Raw genomic sequence first — 20,453 nt, 5'->3', positions numbered from 1 at the left:
ATATACTCCAACACCATATCATCCATCGTATGTTCATACCATGAAAAACATATAATTCTGATAAAGTAGTTAACATGGCTTCCCTCCACATTAAGCTGGTATCCCTGTTTTATTTTAATTTTTTGAAAAACAACTGGTGCCCTATTTAGTAATGTTGCTAAAGCATGCACAGACAACGGGCCAAAAAGAAGAAAAACTAAGCAGGGGTGCAATTACATTTTGTAGGATGTATGTGAAACTATACAATTCAATAATTCATATTTTATTTTTCTTTGTTGAAACACGATCTCCCCCAATTAATTCGACTTCTATGTTAGAAGTATAAACTTATCAATAATTATGTAATTAATGTGTATTGTTCCATTAATACTTGTTTTATGATAAACAAGCATTTCTACGATGTCCACCGACGTTCGATATATATGTCCTGAATTCAGCTTCTGGCTACCTAGATTTTATCCTTTGGAGTTTGGACACAAACCTAATTCTGGAATATTCTGGAACCGCTTGCAGATTCAGACAACAATGAGGCTGTGGTGAATGTATCTGGGGTAAATAGACAGTCATGTTTCTTATCAGGTCATCTGAAGTAAACCTGAGTTAGGATTGACAGTCTGTCAAAAAAAAATTAAAGGAAAAACAATCAGGTCACTCCCTCATCGAGGGAAGTCATAACAAACTTTTTAGAGTCCAAAACCCCTCTAACTAATAAAATCCATCCTCAAAAGGCCACGTTTCCACTATCTCAAATCCTATTGGTGGGTGGCTCAATACTCGATTTAACAATTTCAGATAAACATAAATCAGGAGACCAGATTTTATTTGTTGGGATTCATTCGTGTTTGTTGAGACCGGAAGAAAAAAATAATCTAAGAATCAAAAAAAAAAAAAGTAATGGCGAAAGATAAAGAATCTGTGTTTCTTTTCTCAGATCACTATGAAGCATCATTATCATCAAGATCAAGTAATCCACCTCTTAAAGAATATATAGACTTGGAGCTTTCACTTGCTCCTCCGGGCTCATCAAGAAATACTAGGTCATCTTCTTCTCCCGATAGTCATTCTTCCACACCTAATGATGATCCTGGTCGTAGTACTGATAATGCTGTTATGCCTCCTCCTCTTCCTCGATTAGGTGATCAATATATTAGGTCATCCCCCCATGATATCTGTGGGGGTGGTGTTAACCCTGGTGATGGCGAGCCGGCTGATCAAGGAGTTGTTATTTCGTACATACCAAAGAATGGTGGTACATGTGGTGATATTCCTGACAGTGGTGGTATTGGTGTTGGTGTTGCAAATATCCCCATCAGTGGTGGTTTTGTTAGTGTTGGGTTCAACAGTGTAATGCCTAAGGATGAGGGTTTTGGTGGTGGTTTCAATGGAGTTCCTATTCATGGTGGTAGTGGTGTTGCCATACGTAACAATAGTCGTCGGCAAGCAAGAGTGCGTGTACGACCAGAGAATGAGAATGCGGTTGATGTGGTTGTACCACCATTCGAGTGGGCGACGAATAGATTTGCAAAAATCCATAAGAGGGATGATCTAATATCAAAAGGTATACATACAATTAGCGGTGAAGTTCAGTGCAAAAAGTGTGAGCATCGATGTACCCTCGAGTTTGATCTACAGAGTAAAACATTGGAGGTTGGTTCTTTCATTTACCACAACAAAGAGAATTTGTGTCATCGAGCTACAGATAATTGGATGTCACCTAATCTCGAAACCTGTCCTAGCTGTGATCAACCAAATTCATTGAAACCGATAATACCATCTGATAAGGGAATGATAAATTGGCTCTTCTTGCTCTTGGGTCAAATGATTGGGTGTTGTACTCTTGAGCAATTGAAGTATTTCTGTGACAAAAACTCTCTTCACCGTACTGGAGCCAAGGATCGTCTTATTTTTCTAACTTATCTCTCACTATGCGAACAACTTGATCCAACCGGTCCTTTCAAGCTCAATGGATGTTAATTAGGAGAAGCGAGCTAGACTCCGATCACATCGCCTTCTACATCTATCATGCAGGTCTTTTAGATTTCTAAGTCAGTATAACTATGTTTTTTCTTAGGGATTTGGGGTTTCCCTTCCCTCCGTTTGCTTGTAGTGCTGTTAGTTTTGGATAACAATTCCTTTTGTTTTCTTTAGCTTTTATTTTAATGGTCTGAAATTTCAAGACCTCTCTTGCTATGTTCTAAAAGGCACACTAAGCGTAGGGCCAGGGCCTGGGAAAAAGGCTCCCAGGTGCCAAACCATGACCAATTCTTTTTTTCTGGGCGCCTTTAGCGTCCAGGGAGTGCTAGGCGAGGCGATAAGTTTGATGCCTCGTCTTGCCCAGCGCTTTTTACAACATAGATGTATAATATTCCTAACTTGCAAGACCAAGGTCAGTAGTCGTAGTAGCTAGCTAGACACCTCTTGACAAGGTTCAGTAAATTATTTTCACTACGCATTGGTCCTAATAAAGAAAAACTAAGTATCAACAATTTTCTGAGTTAGCAACAAGGGATACCTTACATTCCCTGCAAAAATAGCACTATGGACTAAATAAATCCAAAAAGGTTTTAATGGCAATGGAGGGAGGCTAGCAAGATCTCTATCAACAAGGATGTACAAGACATGTTGGACTAGGCCACATGATAAAAGTAAAAAAGAGTTGTATACAAAGATGTAGGGAATAGCTCATATTAGCTCATATTGCTCTATGCCTCTATATGCTTTATAACCTGATTATGAGTGTAATGGCTGATGGGGAAGGAGGTAGAAGCCAATAACTACCTTCTTAATTGCAAACTCCATCAGTTAGATTTCCAACAACTTAAAAAAATAAACTTTCTCACAATTTTTTGTAATTTTATTCGGTAATTATTGTTGCACCAAAATCACGAAATGGCTATGATCTCACCTCTTACGTTTCACTAAAAGCAGAAGAGACTCTAGAAACCTTTAACATTGGCTTGTTCTGTTTCATAACATCCCGGGGTAAAGCACGCAGCGATGGGTATCGGAACTAAACCAGAACTCAAAACTCAGGAAGATGAAATGTTGTTACCTTGATTTCCTGTTCTATTCTAATTTTCATTGAGGTTATGTTTGATAGCAGAGAAAGGAAACATATAGAGCTAGGAATGATAGAGTTTTTACATAATTGTAGTGAAGTGTTCTCTCTTCAACTGGTCTATTCACACTGATTTGTTCAAGGATATTTCGCTTTCAACTATCATTTGTAACTGGGATGCTGTCTTACAGAATTAACACAGTGGTTTCTTTCTTTCTTTTCTTGCATCTCTTTGTCACTATTTTAGTGACTCTTTGATTTATTAATAAATTTTGCCTTTGATTATCAAAAAAAAAAAAAGATCCATGGAATTAGTATCCTTAGTGAGGGAAGGAAAGACTTTCCATGGAATTAACTTAAGTAGGAAATATCAATTAGTCCCAAAAATAATATATTAGAATGAGTTTGGTCCAGTTGACCTAGTCAACTATTTGTTCGGTCATTTTTTAAAATATATATTACTATTTGGTCCTAGAAATTATGGTTTGGTCCTAGCTGACGACGTGGATGATGTAATTGTCATCTTGTAGTGGCAGAAATACCCTTTTGGGACCACATATATACAAAAAAATCAGTAAAAAATATCTCATTCTCAGATCTACTTTCTCTTTCCTCTCTATTTTCAGATCTAGTTTCTCTCCTTTCCATTTTTTTTCTGCTGTTGCAAAGATGAAGATTTATGTTTTTTTCTAGGGTTTTGATTTTTCAGAGATGATGAAGACGATGAATCATATAAAGATGATGAAAACGACGAAGATGAAGATGTTGTTAAAGACGACGAACTCTTTTGAAGATGCTACTACTGTTTTGATGATGAAGACGGTTGTATTTTTGAAGATTCTGCTATCGTGTATGAAGATTCTGTTGTTGTGTATGATGATGAACATTGTTTAAAGACGATGAACTTTGTTGAAGACGATGAACTCTGTTGAAGATCTTGATTTTTGATTTTTTTCGTGTTGATGATGGTCTATGTTTGTTGCTCGTGTTGAAGATCTTGATTTTGATGTTTGTTGCTCGTGTTAAAGATGAAGTTCCGCTGCTGTTGAAGACGATGATGTTTGATGCTGTTGTTGAAGACGACGAAAAAGATAAAGATGATGCTGTTGCAGTTCATTTTTTACGAATGAACTCTATTTTTTACGATTTTTTGTTGTATGTTCATTTTGAAAAATGAACTCTGTTTTCTTTTATAGGTTTTTTTAGGTGTTCATTTGAAAGAATGAACTCGGTTTTCATATAAGTTTTTATTGGGAATTCATTTGAAAGAATGAACTCAGTTTTCATATAGGTTTTATTAGAAGTTCATTTGAGGTTTTCATATAGGTTTTATTAGAAGTTCATTTGAAAGAATGAACTCAGTTTTCATATAGGTTTTATTAGGAGTTCATTTGAAAGAATGAACTCGGTTTTCATATAGGTTTTATTAGGAGTTCATTTGAAAGAATGAACTCGGTTTTCATATAGGTTTTATTAGGAGTTCATCTGAAAGAATGAACTCTTGTTTTTGTTCATAATAGTGGAGTTTTTGTTGTGTGTTCATTTGAAAACATGAACTCTGAATTTTTTGTTCTTAATAGCAAAACTTTTATAGAATTTAATGAAGTGTAATGAAGTTCATAGAATATAATGAAGTGTACAGTTTTCATGAGACATAAGGAACTCAAATCTAGAAAAAAGCCTGATAGTTCATAAAAAGAATGAACTGATACAAAAAATAAGTAATTAATTAACACGGAAGGGTATATTGGTATATTTAATATTTTTAAATAATTATTTACCAAATAGGAAGCGTATTTTCCCGCTGGACCAAATTTTCTTGGGACCACCTATAAAAGGACCAAATGATATTTTCCCCTTAAATTAAAAACATATTTTAGACCCTACTTTAAGTTATAAGTAAACTCGCAACATCACAGAAATAAATTTGCAATCAAACGACCGGAAAAAACAATATTTACGTGGAAGGATGACTAATTGCATGGAATTAACTCCTATGAAATATATCAGGAGTGATATCAAGGAAACAAAGATAAGAAAGCGAGCAGTAGCTTTGTCATACTTTGTCAAACCTAATCCAAGATCCCTGTCCCGAGTATCAGGGTGAGCATTTCCCTGATTGGACCGGTTTTAGCCTCATCCGCATTCAGTCAAGTACATGATGAATTTTAAGTTTAGAATTCGCATTTGATCCAACATCCGTTGGATGCAGATGACCCAATGGATTTTAATTTTAAGACCTAACACCAACTTTAAATCAAGACCAAACATCCGAATTGAATCAAGTTCAAACATAAAAGAAATTTATTGCATTTTACTTATGGAAAGAAAAATTTCTTATGAACGCACGAGCGGAGATGTTTAAAAAAAGATATGTGCTTTCTAATGGATCTCAAATGGTTTATTTTTTTTCCAAAACCTTTTCTTTCTCCGTATTTCTTCTATGATGATGAAGTAAATTTCTAAGTAAATCTTGAGATAATATAAGGGTTATGAGCTATGAGATACGGATCTGAGAGTTATGTATAGTTGTGATATTTTTATTTTTTTTTTATACTTATCACAATGTTAATTTTATTAGTTATGTGGACATGATTTGAAGCTAAAATCTCTTTTTTACATTTTGCTATTTTTGTTTGTCAGATCTTCTCTAGAGAAAGTAATCAGGTGTTCTTTCTATGGGACCTATTTGTTGCTTTCCCTCTCAAGGATTTATTTCTTCCTTGTTTATCCTCTTTAGGGTTGTTGGTTAGTATTGTTGCTTTGGTACATCAACAATTGGAAATCTAGTTTATTGTTCTCCTTTCTTGTTATTTCTTTCTTCTGATTATATGCTGATATGCGTTAACCTTATCTCAAAAATGTGTTCGCTCTTTTTTCTATGATGTTCGATTTAATAAGACTTTCTCAGTCTTCGTTTTTTAATAGCAGTCTTTTTAATCCTTTCAAGTCCATTTGCCTTCAAAAATTTCATAATCTGGTTTATCATCTATTGCATTATCCCCTCATATCCATAGGAAACTCTATTATTAACTTGAGTATCAAGTTAGAGGCGTTTGATAGGAATTTCAAAATGAAACTTTTAAGCTGGAATTGCCAAGGTTTTCTTGGCTCGGAAACTAGGGATCACCTCATGCATTTGAATAATATATATCCCCCGATATCAAAGATAAATGATGAAAGAATCCTTAACCTCACTAATTTTTAAAAAATGCCAAACAGAAGTTTTTAACCTTCTATAGGGCAAGCTGGCGGAATTATCCTTCTTTGGAAAGATGGGTTTTCTTTAGATATTGTGAACTCTTCCCCAAACATGTTTCATGTAATTGTTCATCATGATACTAGTAAAGGTGAATGGTTTTTATCTTGCATTTATGGTACCCCATATAAAAAAAAACAACCTAGTGAATGGGACTACATTAGAAGATTAAGTACTTCAGTTAACATACCTTGGGTTCTCATAGGGGATCTAAATATTGTTATGACAGAAGAGGAAAGAAATACAAATACTGATATCACTGCCCCTGAAGTTCTAGACTCAATAAGAAAATCTGACCTTCATGACTTGGGTTTTATAAGAAACCCATAGACTTAGACTAGCAACAGCCATGGTACAGGCAAAAGAAATCTAGATTAGATAAGGCGTTAGGTAACAGTGAGTGGCTAATTTCTTATCCTAATGCCAAACTTGTTCATTTAGTTCAAAAAGGTTCATACCATACACCCATTATGCTGTCTTTATATAACCAAGTTAGTACTACTGGTAGAACTTGGAAGTTTTTCGAACACTGGCTGCAAAATGATTCTTGTAATGATGAAATTATGAATGCTTGGAAGACTAACATGGCAGGTTCAGCTGCTTTCCTCTTCTATGACAAACTTTCTAATACCAGACACCTACTTTTCAAGTGGAGTAAATTCACGTTTGGTAATATCAATTTGAGAATTGCTAGTCTCCAACAAGAGTTGTGTCAGTTACATGCAGCTAATATTCAAGGCAATAACACAAGTGTAGTACTTAGAATTGAAAAATCAATTGATGATCTACTAGATATCCAAGCAAGTTCAAATCGTCAGAAATCCAGAGACAAGTTTTATAATGAAATAGATAGAAACTCTAAATATTTTCATATTCGAGCAAATCAAAGAAGGACGAGAAACATCATAGATGCTCTCCAAGCTCAAGACGGCTCATGGTGTCAAGACAGATCATCGATAAAAGAACTTCTAATCTCCCATTTCAACAAGATCAGTACTTCCTCAAATCCAACAGACAGTCAGTTATTTCTCCGGCACATACCAGTTTACATCACAAACCAAGAAAATCAAGAGTTAATATCAATTCCTTCTGAGGCAGAAATTCACCAAGCTTTAATGACTATGTCGCCATGGACTTCACCGGGGCCAGACGGTTTTCCACCGGGCTTTTGTCAAACACAATGGAGTATAGTCAAAGATGATGTTTGCAAAACTGTGAAGGCGTTCTTTCATTCTGGTTTCCTACTTAAGAAAATCAACATCACTAGGGTATCTCTCATTCCAAAAACTACTGCAGCACATAAACCAGAAGATTATCGTCTCATTGCTCTTTGTAACACCATGTACAAGATAATATCAAAGATTATTGCTCTAAGGATCAAAAAACATATGCCCACCATCATCTCCCCAATGTAGTCTGCATACATACCTGGTAGATTAATATCTGAGAATATTTGCATGGTTCAGGAGCTATAAAAGCAATGAAGAAGAAATGAGGGAGGACAGGACATCTAGCACTTAAGATGGACATGTCTAGGGCTTTCGACCGTTTAGAATGGGTTTTTCTGATGGAAGTCTTAAGAAAGTTCGGTTTCTGCGAAAAAATGCGTCAGCTAATAATGCAGTGTATCAGCACAATGGAGATCGAAATCATGATAAATGGCTCCCCTTCCAGAAAGTTTATTCCATCCAGAGGCATAAGGCAAGGAGATCCTCTCTCTCCTTACCTATTTATACTTGCAATAGAAGCTTTCTCAAGGAATTTAAATTGTCAGGAAAATAAAAATCAGATAACAGGTATGAAAATTCAAAATCATCTCCAAGGATAAATCATCTATTATTCGCGGACGATTGTCTCCTTTTTTGCAAGGCTAATCTCCCTCAAACACATAATCTTCTTCAAGTGATTGAAGATTTTAGTGCTTGTTCTGGACAGTTGATTAATTTCAACAAGTCAGTTGTCTTCTTCAGCAAGAATACAAGCCCTAACATGTGTCAAATTATCAGCGGCAACCTTCAGGTAAGAGAGATGAATATTTCACATGAAAAATATATGGGCGTGCCAATATTCGTTGGTAGAAATAAGAGAATCCCATTTGCATCTCTAGTAGATAAAATGGATTACCGTTTTTCGAGATGGTCTGCAACTAATATTTCTGAAGTAGGGAGAGGTGTTATGATTCGAAACGTAACTAATGCTATCCCAGTGCATCACATGCTAAGTTTCAAGTTGTCGGATACCACAATATCAAATATGAATTCTGCACAACAAAAGTTCTGGCGCAACAAGAAAACAAATAAAGGAAAGCATTATATCTCCTGGCAAAACGTTAACAAGTCCAAAGAAGAAGGGGGGCTAGGTTTCAGGGACCTTGAAGTATTTAATAGAGCTCTCTTGGAAAAATCTTCATGGAAACTCTGCACTGATGAGAACTATATTTGTGCTAGATCTCTCAAGGCTAAATATTTTCCGGATGGACAAGTATTCAACATCAAAGAAAATGCTAATAGTACATGGTCATGGAGAAGTATTTCTTATGAGTTACAATTTATCAAAAAGTATAGTTGTTGGAACCTGGGAAATTGGAGGAAAATACTGATATGGAAATATAGGTGGATTCCATACCTTTCTACTCCACCTAGTCTGAAGCATGATGTTGTGCAGACTCAAGAGTACAAGTATGTTCACCATCTGTTTGATTCTCATTCTGGAGGCTGGAATATTACGCTGATCTTCTCGCTGTTCGAAGCTACAACATCAAGGCTTATATCAAATATTTCTATTCATCACCAAGTGGAAGACAGGTCGATCATAGAATGAAAAATATCTTCAAGAGATTATGGAAACTACCCCTCCTTCCCCGTATCAATCAATTTGCGTGGAAATGCATCAAGGATATTTTACCTACAAGGGATAAGCTGCTGCAATTTATAAATGGTGATACAACTGGATGTTCATTCTGTGATCACAGTTTGGAAACCTCCACGCATTATATTCTCAATTGCGCGTCTTCTAAAAGAATATGGTTTGCAACCCTTGGCTTAAATACTGAAAATGTCAGTAACCTGGTCAGCTGGTTGTGCGATTGGTTTGATAAGCTCAGTAATAATCAAATTACACAGGACGTTCTTTGCAGAATTCTTACTGTTGCTTGGTATCTCTGGAATGCAAGATGCGACAAAGTATTTAAGGGCTGTAACATTACAGTGGACGGGTTAATAAAAAAATGTGAGAAGGAATTGGCTGAGTTTGCTTTCATATCAAACCAAACAACAAGAACAACAATTCGGCAGTCGAGACACAATCTTCATTGGTTTCCCACTATTGTAGGAACTTTTAAAATTAATATAGATGGTTCATTTATGAAAGAAACTCTAACTGGAGGTGTAGGACTAATGATTCGTGATTTTGCAGGTACTCACCAGGGATCTAAATGCATCTATCTAACTCATGTGACGAGTCCGGAGCACGCTGAATGTAGAGGGCTATGGGAGGCAGTAAATTGGGCAAAGGAAAAGAAGTTGCACAGCGTTCAGTTTGAAATGGACTCAAAAATAGTAGTGGAGGCAATGAGCAAGGAGAATTTTACCATTGATTAGAGGATTCATAACTTGATATTAGATATCAAAAAGTTTTTCATTAGTTCTGTCTCTTGGCAAATCAACTATGTGCCTAAAGAGAAAAATAAGATAGCAGATATTCTTTCAAAACTAGCTAGAACTGAGAGTTTAAGTAGTGTTTGGTTAATTGATCCATCTAGTCTCATTCAACATCAGTTGCAGGTGGACAAATCTTTTGTAAACACTTTCTCTTAATCAATATATCTCTTGCAGTTTCAAAAAAAAAAAGATATTGATCTTTTTCCCTAGACATTAGGATTTTAAGCTTCTCCTGACGAACTAGTGAATGATCCCTTATATATATAGGAATATTTAAAAGTTCGTCCCCTTCCTGATGAGGAGTCGATGGTGATAGGTGTCTTAAACACCTTGATTATGCCTATAGTATATGCTTTCTTTTTTATGTTTTCTTGTGAATTATGTGTTATTACATTTGTTTTGAGTTTTATTGGTACTTTGGAGTCATTTACATGAAAAGAGAGATATACATGTTCAGTTCATTGCTCGGAGTCTTTAGGCATCGATGAATGAGGAGCTAGCAAGCATACAAGTCTCATTTGTATGAGAAAGCACAGGATTGCTATGGGCATAAGATCTTTCACTCGTGGCAGACAAGTATAAAGGGAACTAAAGTGTAAATCTCGTAGGATCGATATTGAATGGAAATTGTCGTTTAAGTTGGTGGCCTTTATCCTAAAATATGGGTGTCTTCATCCTATCCCCCTTCTATGACCCTAACTCCAAATCGGCTTCATTTCTCAATCGAGATAAAACTCGTTCTTCCTATCACCTGAAGCTGCAGTGAAGATAAATTGAGGAGATGCTGCTGCTCGTGATGGAACTGATCAGAGGGTTGAAGGCAAGTGTTGAAGCAGGATCCAGTAAGAAAGAAGAAATAACAAGAAAATTAAATCAAAATTATGAATTTCAGGTTATCTGAAAGTTAAGACAGTTCTTGAGTTCGAATTAGAAAAAAGGAATTAAGGTAGAAATTGATATTATGTGAATCTGTTGATGATGAAGAATGTTGGGTTTCGCTCGAAGTTTACCAGCGAGACAAAGTTGGAAATTTACCAGGATTATGATTTCTGAAAGCAATTGAAGTTTATGGGGTTTGAGATTTGCAGAGAAGAATTTGGAGCTCAAGATAAAGTAATTGAGCTGGAATTGTCTGGTGGTAATTGAATTGTGGTGATTATCATGGGTATGTGAATTGGTTCAAATCTGAGATGACGTCAGAATTGTGGAAGTTTGTGTGGGGACTAGTAGAGATCCAAGAAGCTGAGAAGGATTGGCAAAATGGGTGAAACTGGGTATTAGTTTTGAGGCTTCTGCTGGGTAGATTTCATGGTTTCTACTTTCTAGTGATGATAATTAGGTCAAGAAATTGTTGATGGGGAGTTTGTGATGATGAGCAAAGAAGCTTTGGGTTTGTGTTAGTTCTGTAATTGGAGAATTTGTGTTGTTTCTGTGAAGAAGTTAGAAGCTAGGGTTTCGATGGCTTCCTGCAGTTGGGAAGTAAGAAGAGACCGTGATTTCAAGCGAAGCTGATACACTTCCCCCACTTTTTTCCCCCACTCCTTTCCACCATTAGGTGGCATTGATCTTAACCCTTGAACCCTTGGATTGGAGTTAGCAGGGGGGACTTTTATGTGTCTATCTACATGACACCTCATGGTGGACATGGTTGATGAACATGGGTGGGGGAAGACTAGCATTTTCGGATTTCAAGAAAGAGTTTGGGGTGAAATCAAGATGGGATTGGCTGAGATTGCAGCACTGATATAATTAGGACTGAAGTTGCAGAGGGTTAGTACTGGGTTAGGCTGGCAAGGTCATAATGGTGGTGACTTGTGCAGGGGAAGATTGTGGTGCTGTTTAGAAGGGTATGTATTGGCTGAAGTGGTTGCTGCTGTTGGAGAGGGATGAAGTATAGGTGATGGCTTAAGAAGGTGTGAATTGGTGTTGTTGGTTGTTGAAGCTGTGACTGAGATGAGTTTCAGGTGGTGTATGAAATGAAAATGAGAAGATGGTGATTTCGGCCAAGAAGCTGAAGGTGATGTTGATGTTCAAATGGGTTTGAGTATGTGAGTACTGGCTGTTGATGGGGATTTAACGTTGCAGGTCATGATGTTCTCAGGAAGAGATTACACTGTATATGGTTGTTGTTCAGATGGAGAAACCAGGCTTAAAATAGAAAAGGGAGTCAGGCTAACAATAATGAACCAAGTAAGTTGTCATATGGAGAAACCATCCTAAGAGCCAGGCAAACTTCATTCTTGTTGTTTCTGGTGGAGCCGTCTAATCGGAGAGGAAAGTATCCTAATTAGGTGAAATCTCTTACGACCGCTCGTTTAAAGTCTTTTGTGGGATCAAGAAGCTCTACGAGTACCGTTGGTGGGAAACTAGATAATTGCAGTGTTATTAGTTTTCGATTGATTTGATTGACTAACGGTTGTTGAAACTTTGATTGACCTAGTTTGTTTATTCTTGAGAATCTTCTCTTGTGATATAAGATTCACTCAAACTAGATCGAAGTATCAATGGGATCTTTAGAACTGTTTGTAGATCTAAAGATATCTTGTGATAACCCATTGTTAACAGACTCCGTTCTGTGTGTGATTGATCACAAGAGATTCAAGTGGTGTTGTGCAGGTGTTTATTGAAGATCAAAGAATATTTGAAGACGAAGAAGATTTAGTTCTCATATCTTTGGTGTGCACAAACCTTGTTCGGATAGGATCCAACTAGAATCATATTTATTCGATTGATTAGTTGCGTGAGATCGGCATCGCTTTATAGATTCCCATTGAGATCTATGATGATTGATTGCGAATCTAAACTTGACTACTGATAAGCGCGTATGTGCTACACTCTTATACCCACATTTATACTAGTTAGGTCTCGATATTTGGCTAATAATACCATTTTAAGCTTTTTATAGGAAATACAAGCAAATCCACTGGTCGGAAGATAATGAGCTGAATGAGGGGTTAAAACAACAAAATTCATGGAACTTACTCATGGTACCAAATAAGTGACTATTCAATTTTCAAGCTAAAGATAACACATGGTCTCACCAACTGCTTACTTACATTTCACGGCCAGAGAGGATGATATTGAGAAGAAAAGAATTCTCTCTGTTTACTACTTGCTTACGTATAAGTCCACTAAGAATTAATTAAAGAAGGGTTCATGCGGGATGTTGGAGTGCCGAGAACATGTGTGCGATCTTTTGGCTAAAGGAGTTCTTACTCCCTAGCTGCACAACAAGAAACAAAGGGTGATGTAGCCAAGACTGGGAAGAATGTGGAGTTGGGACTCAGAGAGAACTGAACTGAGTTTGGTAATTGTTTTCGAACTGGTATTGGCTGAGTTTAAGCTGTTGTATTCGATGGGTGATGAAATTGTGAACGGACAGAATAGAAAGAGGTGATGTGTCCGGATTTGTGAAGGAAGAGTTGATTGGGCTTTGTTGTTAATGGAGATGGTATTGTTCGGTGCAGTGGATGGACAGAATTAAGATGCTGGTGTTGGTTAAGATTTTGTCTACAGTGAACGGAGGAAGGATAAAAATTGGAAAAGTGGTGCCGTGACCTGAGTCGAGAAGAGAAAGGTTGGTTGTTATTGGCAAGTTAATGGTGGTGATGGCTGGACTGGTGTCTTCTCGTGCCTATGATTGGTGCAGCGGTGTTGGCTGGAGCAGAATAATCACTAGGATTAATGGAGTTGCTGAGTAGGTCAGTGATGTTGATTGGTTGATACCATTATTGGCAGTTGACAGCGATGGTGGAAGTTGGGCTTGTTGTGATTGAAGCTGCGATGATAAAGACGAGTCGGAGTCTGCTGTTTCGCTCGAGCTGGTGGTTGATTGAGAATGGTGAAGGAACAAGGATGAAGTGGAGACCGAATTCAGTTGGGAGTATAATGGAGAACGAATTAGAAGAATGCAATACGGAGATTAAGTGTTGAGAAGAGACGAAAGGTTGAGAAATAACAGAAAAAATTTGTAAAGAACATGGAGAAAAGATTGAAATCAAGATAGTTTAATAACTGTGATTGATGATAATAATAATTGTGTCTAACTGAACCGAAGAAAGCCTGAATATATAGGCATTAACAAGAGTCTAAAAATAGCTAAACACTAAAAGAAGAAATAATAAAACTCTAAAACAGGGAAAACTAAACTTGGTTATCAAGTAAAGAAGATTCTAGAAAGGAACGTGGAGATGTTCTACATCAGTCCCCCCTTCTTGAAAAACAACTTGTCCTCAAGTTGAACTATGAATCAAACAATACCATTTTCTCCATAGAAAGTGAAAATCTCCTGCACATTGAATATGTTAGAAATATTCCAATTGGATGGAAGATCTATAACATAAGCATTGTCACTTATCTTCTTCAAAACCTTGAAAGGTCCATACTTCTTCATTTTTGTTTTGTTGTAAGTGCCAACTGGGAATCTCTCTTTTCTTAGATGTATCATCACTAACTTGCCTTCTTCAAATGTTTTAAGTCGTCTGTGTTGATCGACATTTGCCTTGTACTTAGCATTAGAGTCTTCCAGCTTTGTTTTAACTTCTTGATGAAGTTGAGACGCTTGGTCAACCAATTGATCAGCCTTAGTATGAGACTTGTAAGGTTTTGGTAACACAACCAAATCCAGTATATGATTTGGTACTTTTGAATAAACGATAGCAAACGGAGATTTACCTGTAGAACGGTTCACATATGTATTGAATGCAAATTCCATATGAGGAAGAAACGTTTCCCACTGCTTTTCTTGAGACTCAGTAATCTTAACACGAATTGAATTGCCTAATGATCTGTTGACAACTTCAGTCTGTCCATCAGTTTGGGGATGCGCAGTAGTACTATATCGCAATTTAGTTCCTAGTTTCATCCATAAAGACTTCCAGAAGTAACTGAGAAACTTAGTATCACGATCAGAAGTGATAGATTTTGGCACTCCATGCAGACGAACTATTTCTTTGAAGAATAAGAAAGCTACATTTGAAGCATCAGTTGTCTTCTTGCAAGCTACAAAATGTGCCATCTTAGAATATCTGTCAATAACTACCATGACAGAATCATTGCCCTTAGCAGTGCGAGGTAAACCCAGAATGAAATCCATACTTACATCTACCCAAGGAGCATCAGGAACCGGCAAAGGAGTATATAAAACAGTGTTTTGAATAGTACCTTTAGAGCGCTGACAAATCATACACTTTTGAACGAATTTTTGTACATCTCTTTTTAATGAAGGCCAATAATATCGTTCTTCAAGCAAAGTAATAGTTTTGTCACGACCAAAATGACCTCCAAGGCCACTACCATGCAGTTCATGGATAAGATATAGCCTCAAAGAACCTTGTGGAATACAAAGACGAATACCCTTGAAGACAAATCCTTCTTGAATAAGAAAATCATCAATTCTAGAAGATATATTCCCACATTGCTCCCATATTGTCTTGAAATCTTCATCATCCATATATAAACCTTTGATGTAATCAAAAGCCACACTTTCACTGCGAAAAGTGACAAGAAAATGAGCACGTCTACTCAAAGCATCAGCCACTTGGTTCAATTTTCCACTCATATTTTTAATAGAGAAAGTATATTGATTTATGGTGGATAGCCATCTATCATGCATTCGATTTACTTTAGCTGAAGTTTGTAAAAACTTCAAAGCTTGATTGTCAGTGTTGACAATAAACTCATTATGTACCAAATAAGGATGCCAATGCTTCAATGCTTGAACAAGAGCATATAATTCAAGTTCATTAGTGGACCATTTCCGCCTAGGTTCTGAATTTTTTTCACTGTGAAAAGCAACTGAATGATCACTTTGAGACAAAACAACTCCAATTCCCACTGTATATGGATCACAATCAACTTCAAAAGGTTTGGAAAAGCCTGGCATTGCAAGTACTGGTGCACTACACAACTTTTCTTTAAGAAGATTAAAACTCCTATCTGCTTCCTCAGTCCATAGGAATTTCTCTTGCTTCAAACAATCAGTTACTCCAACAGCTATAGAGCTAAAATTGCGAATAAAACGTCTATAAAAAGATGCTAAACCATGGAAACTGCGAACATCCTTAATGCATGTTGGAGTAGTCCAGTCAGAGATAGCTTTAATTTTAGAATCATCAACAGAAATCCCTTGGTCAGATATAATATATCCCAAAAAGGTTACTGATTTTGATAAAAAGTTACACTTCTTTAAATTCACGTAGAGTGCATTATCTTGAAGAGCTTGAAATACCCGAGCTAAATGAGGGAGATGTTCTTTGATAAGTGCCTTAAATACATCTTTTGAATGTCAATTTTTTATGCTTTTCTTGACTATTTCTCTTGTATTTTTGTATATTACGCTTTGTTTGCATTTTGTAGGTACATCGGAGTCATGTGATACAAAACAAGGGAAAATAAAAGCTTAATTTGTTACTTGGCGACTTTAAGAGTCGACGGCGGTAGAAGTAAAAGCTAGAAGTCTTTGATGCGTCAAAAATGGAGAGTTACAGGAGGCAAACACTCAAAACCAAATTCAGGATTATAAAGGCAGACATCATTCTCTTCTCAGGGCAGCTCACTCTTTATACAGATGAAATACCAAGTCACTATTCTGGGACCTAGCTTTCCCAAGTTCATGTTGCTGCAACCAGTTCGGGCAAGTTCTTTGCCTTTGCAGCTGAACCAAGTTCACTGTCGTCCATGCCATAGGGTGACTGCCGATGGTTAAGGTCCGTTATTGAAGCAGAGTACAAGAAGAACACATAATTTATGAGAGTTTGATTTGGTTTATGGCCAAAGAAACAGCTGAAGAAACTCGTATTGCTGCCAGTCAGTGAAGAAGAGAAGCTACATTTGATGGTTTGGTTGATTAATGGAGGAGGAATTGAAGATATTATTGTGTATTTTTGAGTTCTGAAATGATTAAAATGAATGGGTTTGTTTTGAATCTTGGAAATATGCAGGAAAGGAGAGGTGTATGGGCTTAGGAATCAAAAGCAATTCAAATCTGTGTTAACTGTTTCAGGCAGATAAGGTGTTTGTTAAAAAGCCTGACTGGCTTGTTCTGCAACCAGGTGACAACAGCGGCCAACCCATGGGTCCGATAGCTGAGTACCAAGGGAACAGGGGGAGGATTTCGAATTCAAGACAAGAGAAGGAAGCAATGGGGACGGTCTGTGATAGTTTTGTGTCTGTTTTGACAGCGAGAAAATAGAGACAGAGAGGGAGTTGGTTCGAGGCAAGTGGTACCAGTTTTGGGTTTGGTTAGGAACCGAAGAAACAGGGAAGAACGAGAATACCACTGCCTGAGAAGTGATTGATGCCATTGATTGATGAGTATTTCGAAGCTCAAGTGTTTTGGAAAGACTCAGTTAGCAAGGAAAGATGGAATTCAAGTTAACAGCGAGTTGTGAGCTTTCTCGAGAAGATAACCAACTTGTGTGATGACTGATTAATGAATTGAGAAGGTTTATCAGAATGGGTTTGTTCTAAATGTCAAGTGCAATTCTGGCAGCGAGAAATCAGCAATGAAGCCACCAGTTGTGGCTGTTCGACTACACTATCTCTTGCCATAGCTAGCCATAGGTCAGGTGGATTGTACAAGGGACGTTTGGTATTGGCTAGGAGCTATTTCCACACCGACAAGGGTTAGAAGATTTGGAGTTTAGTTTGAGCGAGAAGTTAGCTATGAAATTGAAGCTTGCTGCTGTTAAACTTATGAGATGAACGGAGGAGATTAGGGAGTATATTTAGAAGCCGAGAGATTACAGGAACTGAAGTTATGAAAACGATCAAAGGCTACAGCAAATCTCATGCCCCCTTCACCACTGCCGCAACCCTAGTTTCAGCGAGCAAAGCTCGCTGAACAACCACCACCACCATCATTCATATCCACCTGCATCCATCACCTGCATATTATCTCCATCCATCAGCACACCACCTTCACGGTTCGCATCTCACATACCCCCTGCATCTCCATCAGCTCGTACATCTACAGCATCAATAACAGCAGCTGCAGTCCACCGTTCCATCATCACCAGCACCTCCACAATCCATCGCCAGTTCCATCGCCGCAACTAACTTCCAGGCAGCCATATCAACAGCAAGTGAACAACCACCAGTCGCAACTCCATCCACAATTCTCGCATCCAGTCCATCACCACTACCACACCACTATCACTTCACGAGCTGGACACTTTGTGTCATTGGTTTGAACTGTCTTTTAGTTTTGTTTGCAGTTTGCTATTTTGCTTTATCTGATTATGAACTCCAGTAGCTAAGCATCTTGATTAGGGACGATTTCGACGTCCGGAACATGATTTCGAATTGATATTTAAAACTGCATGTTTTCTTGCAATCTATTTCGTTATTGCTTATTCTCCACGGTACCAATATTGTTATATGAATTATTCTTGAATCGTTCAAGTTGCAAATTGAATGGTTAATGGATGATTCTAATGCTAGTTGAGACCTCTTCTACCCGTAATTGTCTAGAGAGTCTTAATACAAGTAGTAATATGTGGTTATTGACGATGGGATTTTGTTAAATATCCATGTGTATTGAATGACACTAGTAGATGAATCGAGCTTATGTGTTTGTCACTAGGAATAGCCTATCTCATAGAACTTAATGCATTTGTTCAAGTCACACCTAGAGAGCGTACTTCTAGGAAACTTGCAAGTAGAATCCGGTAGTCGAGCGCTTCCGTATCCGGTGAATTAAGAGATTGCGGGATATTTGAGCGTACTAAATATTCTAGGGTTGTTAGTAATGAGTACTTTGCAGAAACATAGCTATATTGATAAGATTCTTGTTTCGTGGCTTAGAAAGAGTCCTTGATCATTTTCATCCTCATATTTGCATTATTCTTATTCAGAAATTGAATTGGCAACTTAGACTCAACTCTCCCTTAGGAACGAACCTGCTTGTCATTGTACTACTAGTTAGTGTAAGAGAAGTAAGGAATATATTTTTGCGAGTTCGACACCTCATCATTCATCTTCATCACGACTGTATATCAAGATATCATCGAAGTATACAATGATAAACTTTCCAAGAAAAGGTTGTAGAACTTGATTCATAAGCCTCATGAAGGTACTAGGTGCATTAGATAGTCCAAATGGCATTACCAACCACTCGTATAGTCCTTCTCGAGTTTTAAAAGTTGTTTTCCACTCATCTCCTATGCGTATACGAATCTGGTGATAACCACTTCGAATATCAATTTTAGAAAATACCTTAGAACCAACAAGCATATATATCGAATCATCAAGTCTTGAAATTGGGAACCTATACGGAATAGTAATCTTGTTGAGAGCTCGACAATCAATACACATTCTCCATCCTCCATCTTTTTTGTCAACAAGAAATGTTGGACTAGCACAAGGGCTTTTACTCAACCTGATCAAACCTTTTTCCAGTAAATCATTTACTTGTCCTTGCAAAATCTCATGTTCCTATGGACTTAATCTGTAATGAGCATAATTTGGAAGAGAAGCACCAGGAATGAAGTCAATTTGATGTTGTAAATCTCTTAAAGGAGGTAAAGATTTTGGCAGTTCTTCAGGAAATAAACCATGAAACTGAGTGATTAAAGGTTGTACTCTTTCTGGAATGATTATCATTGGTTTAGAATCTTCATGAGAACTAAGAGTATGTGTTTGCATTTGTTTCACAATACTAGCTACTAATGCACTTGTCTTGCCATCACTATGTTCTTTACAAATAGTTGTAGATTGAGAAGGATCTAATACCTTTTTCTGCCATCTTTGTAGAAGGTATATGTGTTCTCAAAGCAGTTGTGAACTTCACACATATCATATTGCCAAGGCCTTCCAAGTAATAAATGTGCAGCAGACATATTAATAACATCACACAAAATAGAATCTTCATATCCTTTGAGAGCAAAATCCACAAGACATTGATGAGTAATTTTTTGAGAAGAAGAACTAGTGACCCAACCAACAGAATATGGGTGAGGATGTGGAATGGCAGGTAATCCTAATTTCTGAACTACCTCAGCTGAAATATAGTTATCCATGTGTTTATGGGTGAAAACTATTTCTGCTGGTTTTGGTAATTTTGGGTGTGTGTGGATGAGAAATGAATCTAAACCCTAAACAAATGCACTACACGGGAGTGCTTTTGATTCGAGAGATCAATCTATACAATTCTGGCCTAAACCAAAAATCGTCGTTCCAGACTTGCTTCGGTCACAAAGTGAAGGAGATGGGGTTGATCTTAGGGAGGGAAGCGAAGAAGGTGTTGAGATTGTGAAGGTGTTGGATATTTATGACTTGTATCAGAATGTTGAACTGGCTTGCACAATGTAAGCTGTCAGCTCTGGTGTTTTCTGGATACTGTGACAGCACTTGGTTTTTCTGTGCTTGTCTCTTGTGTTTTTGAAAATAGGTTGAGGAACCTATTTATACAAGTCATTGAACGCAACCCTCATCTCATAAGAAGTGGAGGAAGTGAAGTGACGGAGTAGTGGGGTCG

At 37.3% G+C, this 20,453-nt stretch overlaps 1 protein-coding gene across 1 annotated transcript; it reads left to right on the top strand.

The window, feature by feature from the left end:
• Window positions 1-863: 863 nt before the first annotated feature.
• LOC113361542 lies at window positions 864-2,082 on the top strand. Its single transcript, XM_026604755.1, has one exon. The coding sequence runs from the start codon at window positions 895-897 to the stop codon at window positions 1,972-1,974; it is 1,080 nt and encodes a 359-aa protein (XP_026460540.1). The 5' UTR covers window positions 864-894; the 3' UTR covers window positions 1,975-2,082.
• Window positions 2,083-20,453: the final 18,371 nt, after the last annotated feature.

The sequence above is a fragment of the Papaver somniferum genome, chromosome 3 (assembly GCF_003573695.1).
Source record: "Papaver somniferum cultivar HN1 chromosome 3, ASM357369v1, whole genome shotgun sequence".
NCBI lineage: Eukaryota > Viridiplantae > Streptophyta > Magnoliopsida > Ranunculales > Papaveraceae > Papaver > Papaver somniferum.
The sequence above is the reverse complement of the archived record's forward strand: the minus strand, read 5'-3'. Positions and strand labels throughout refer to the sequence as shown.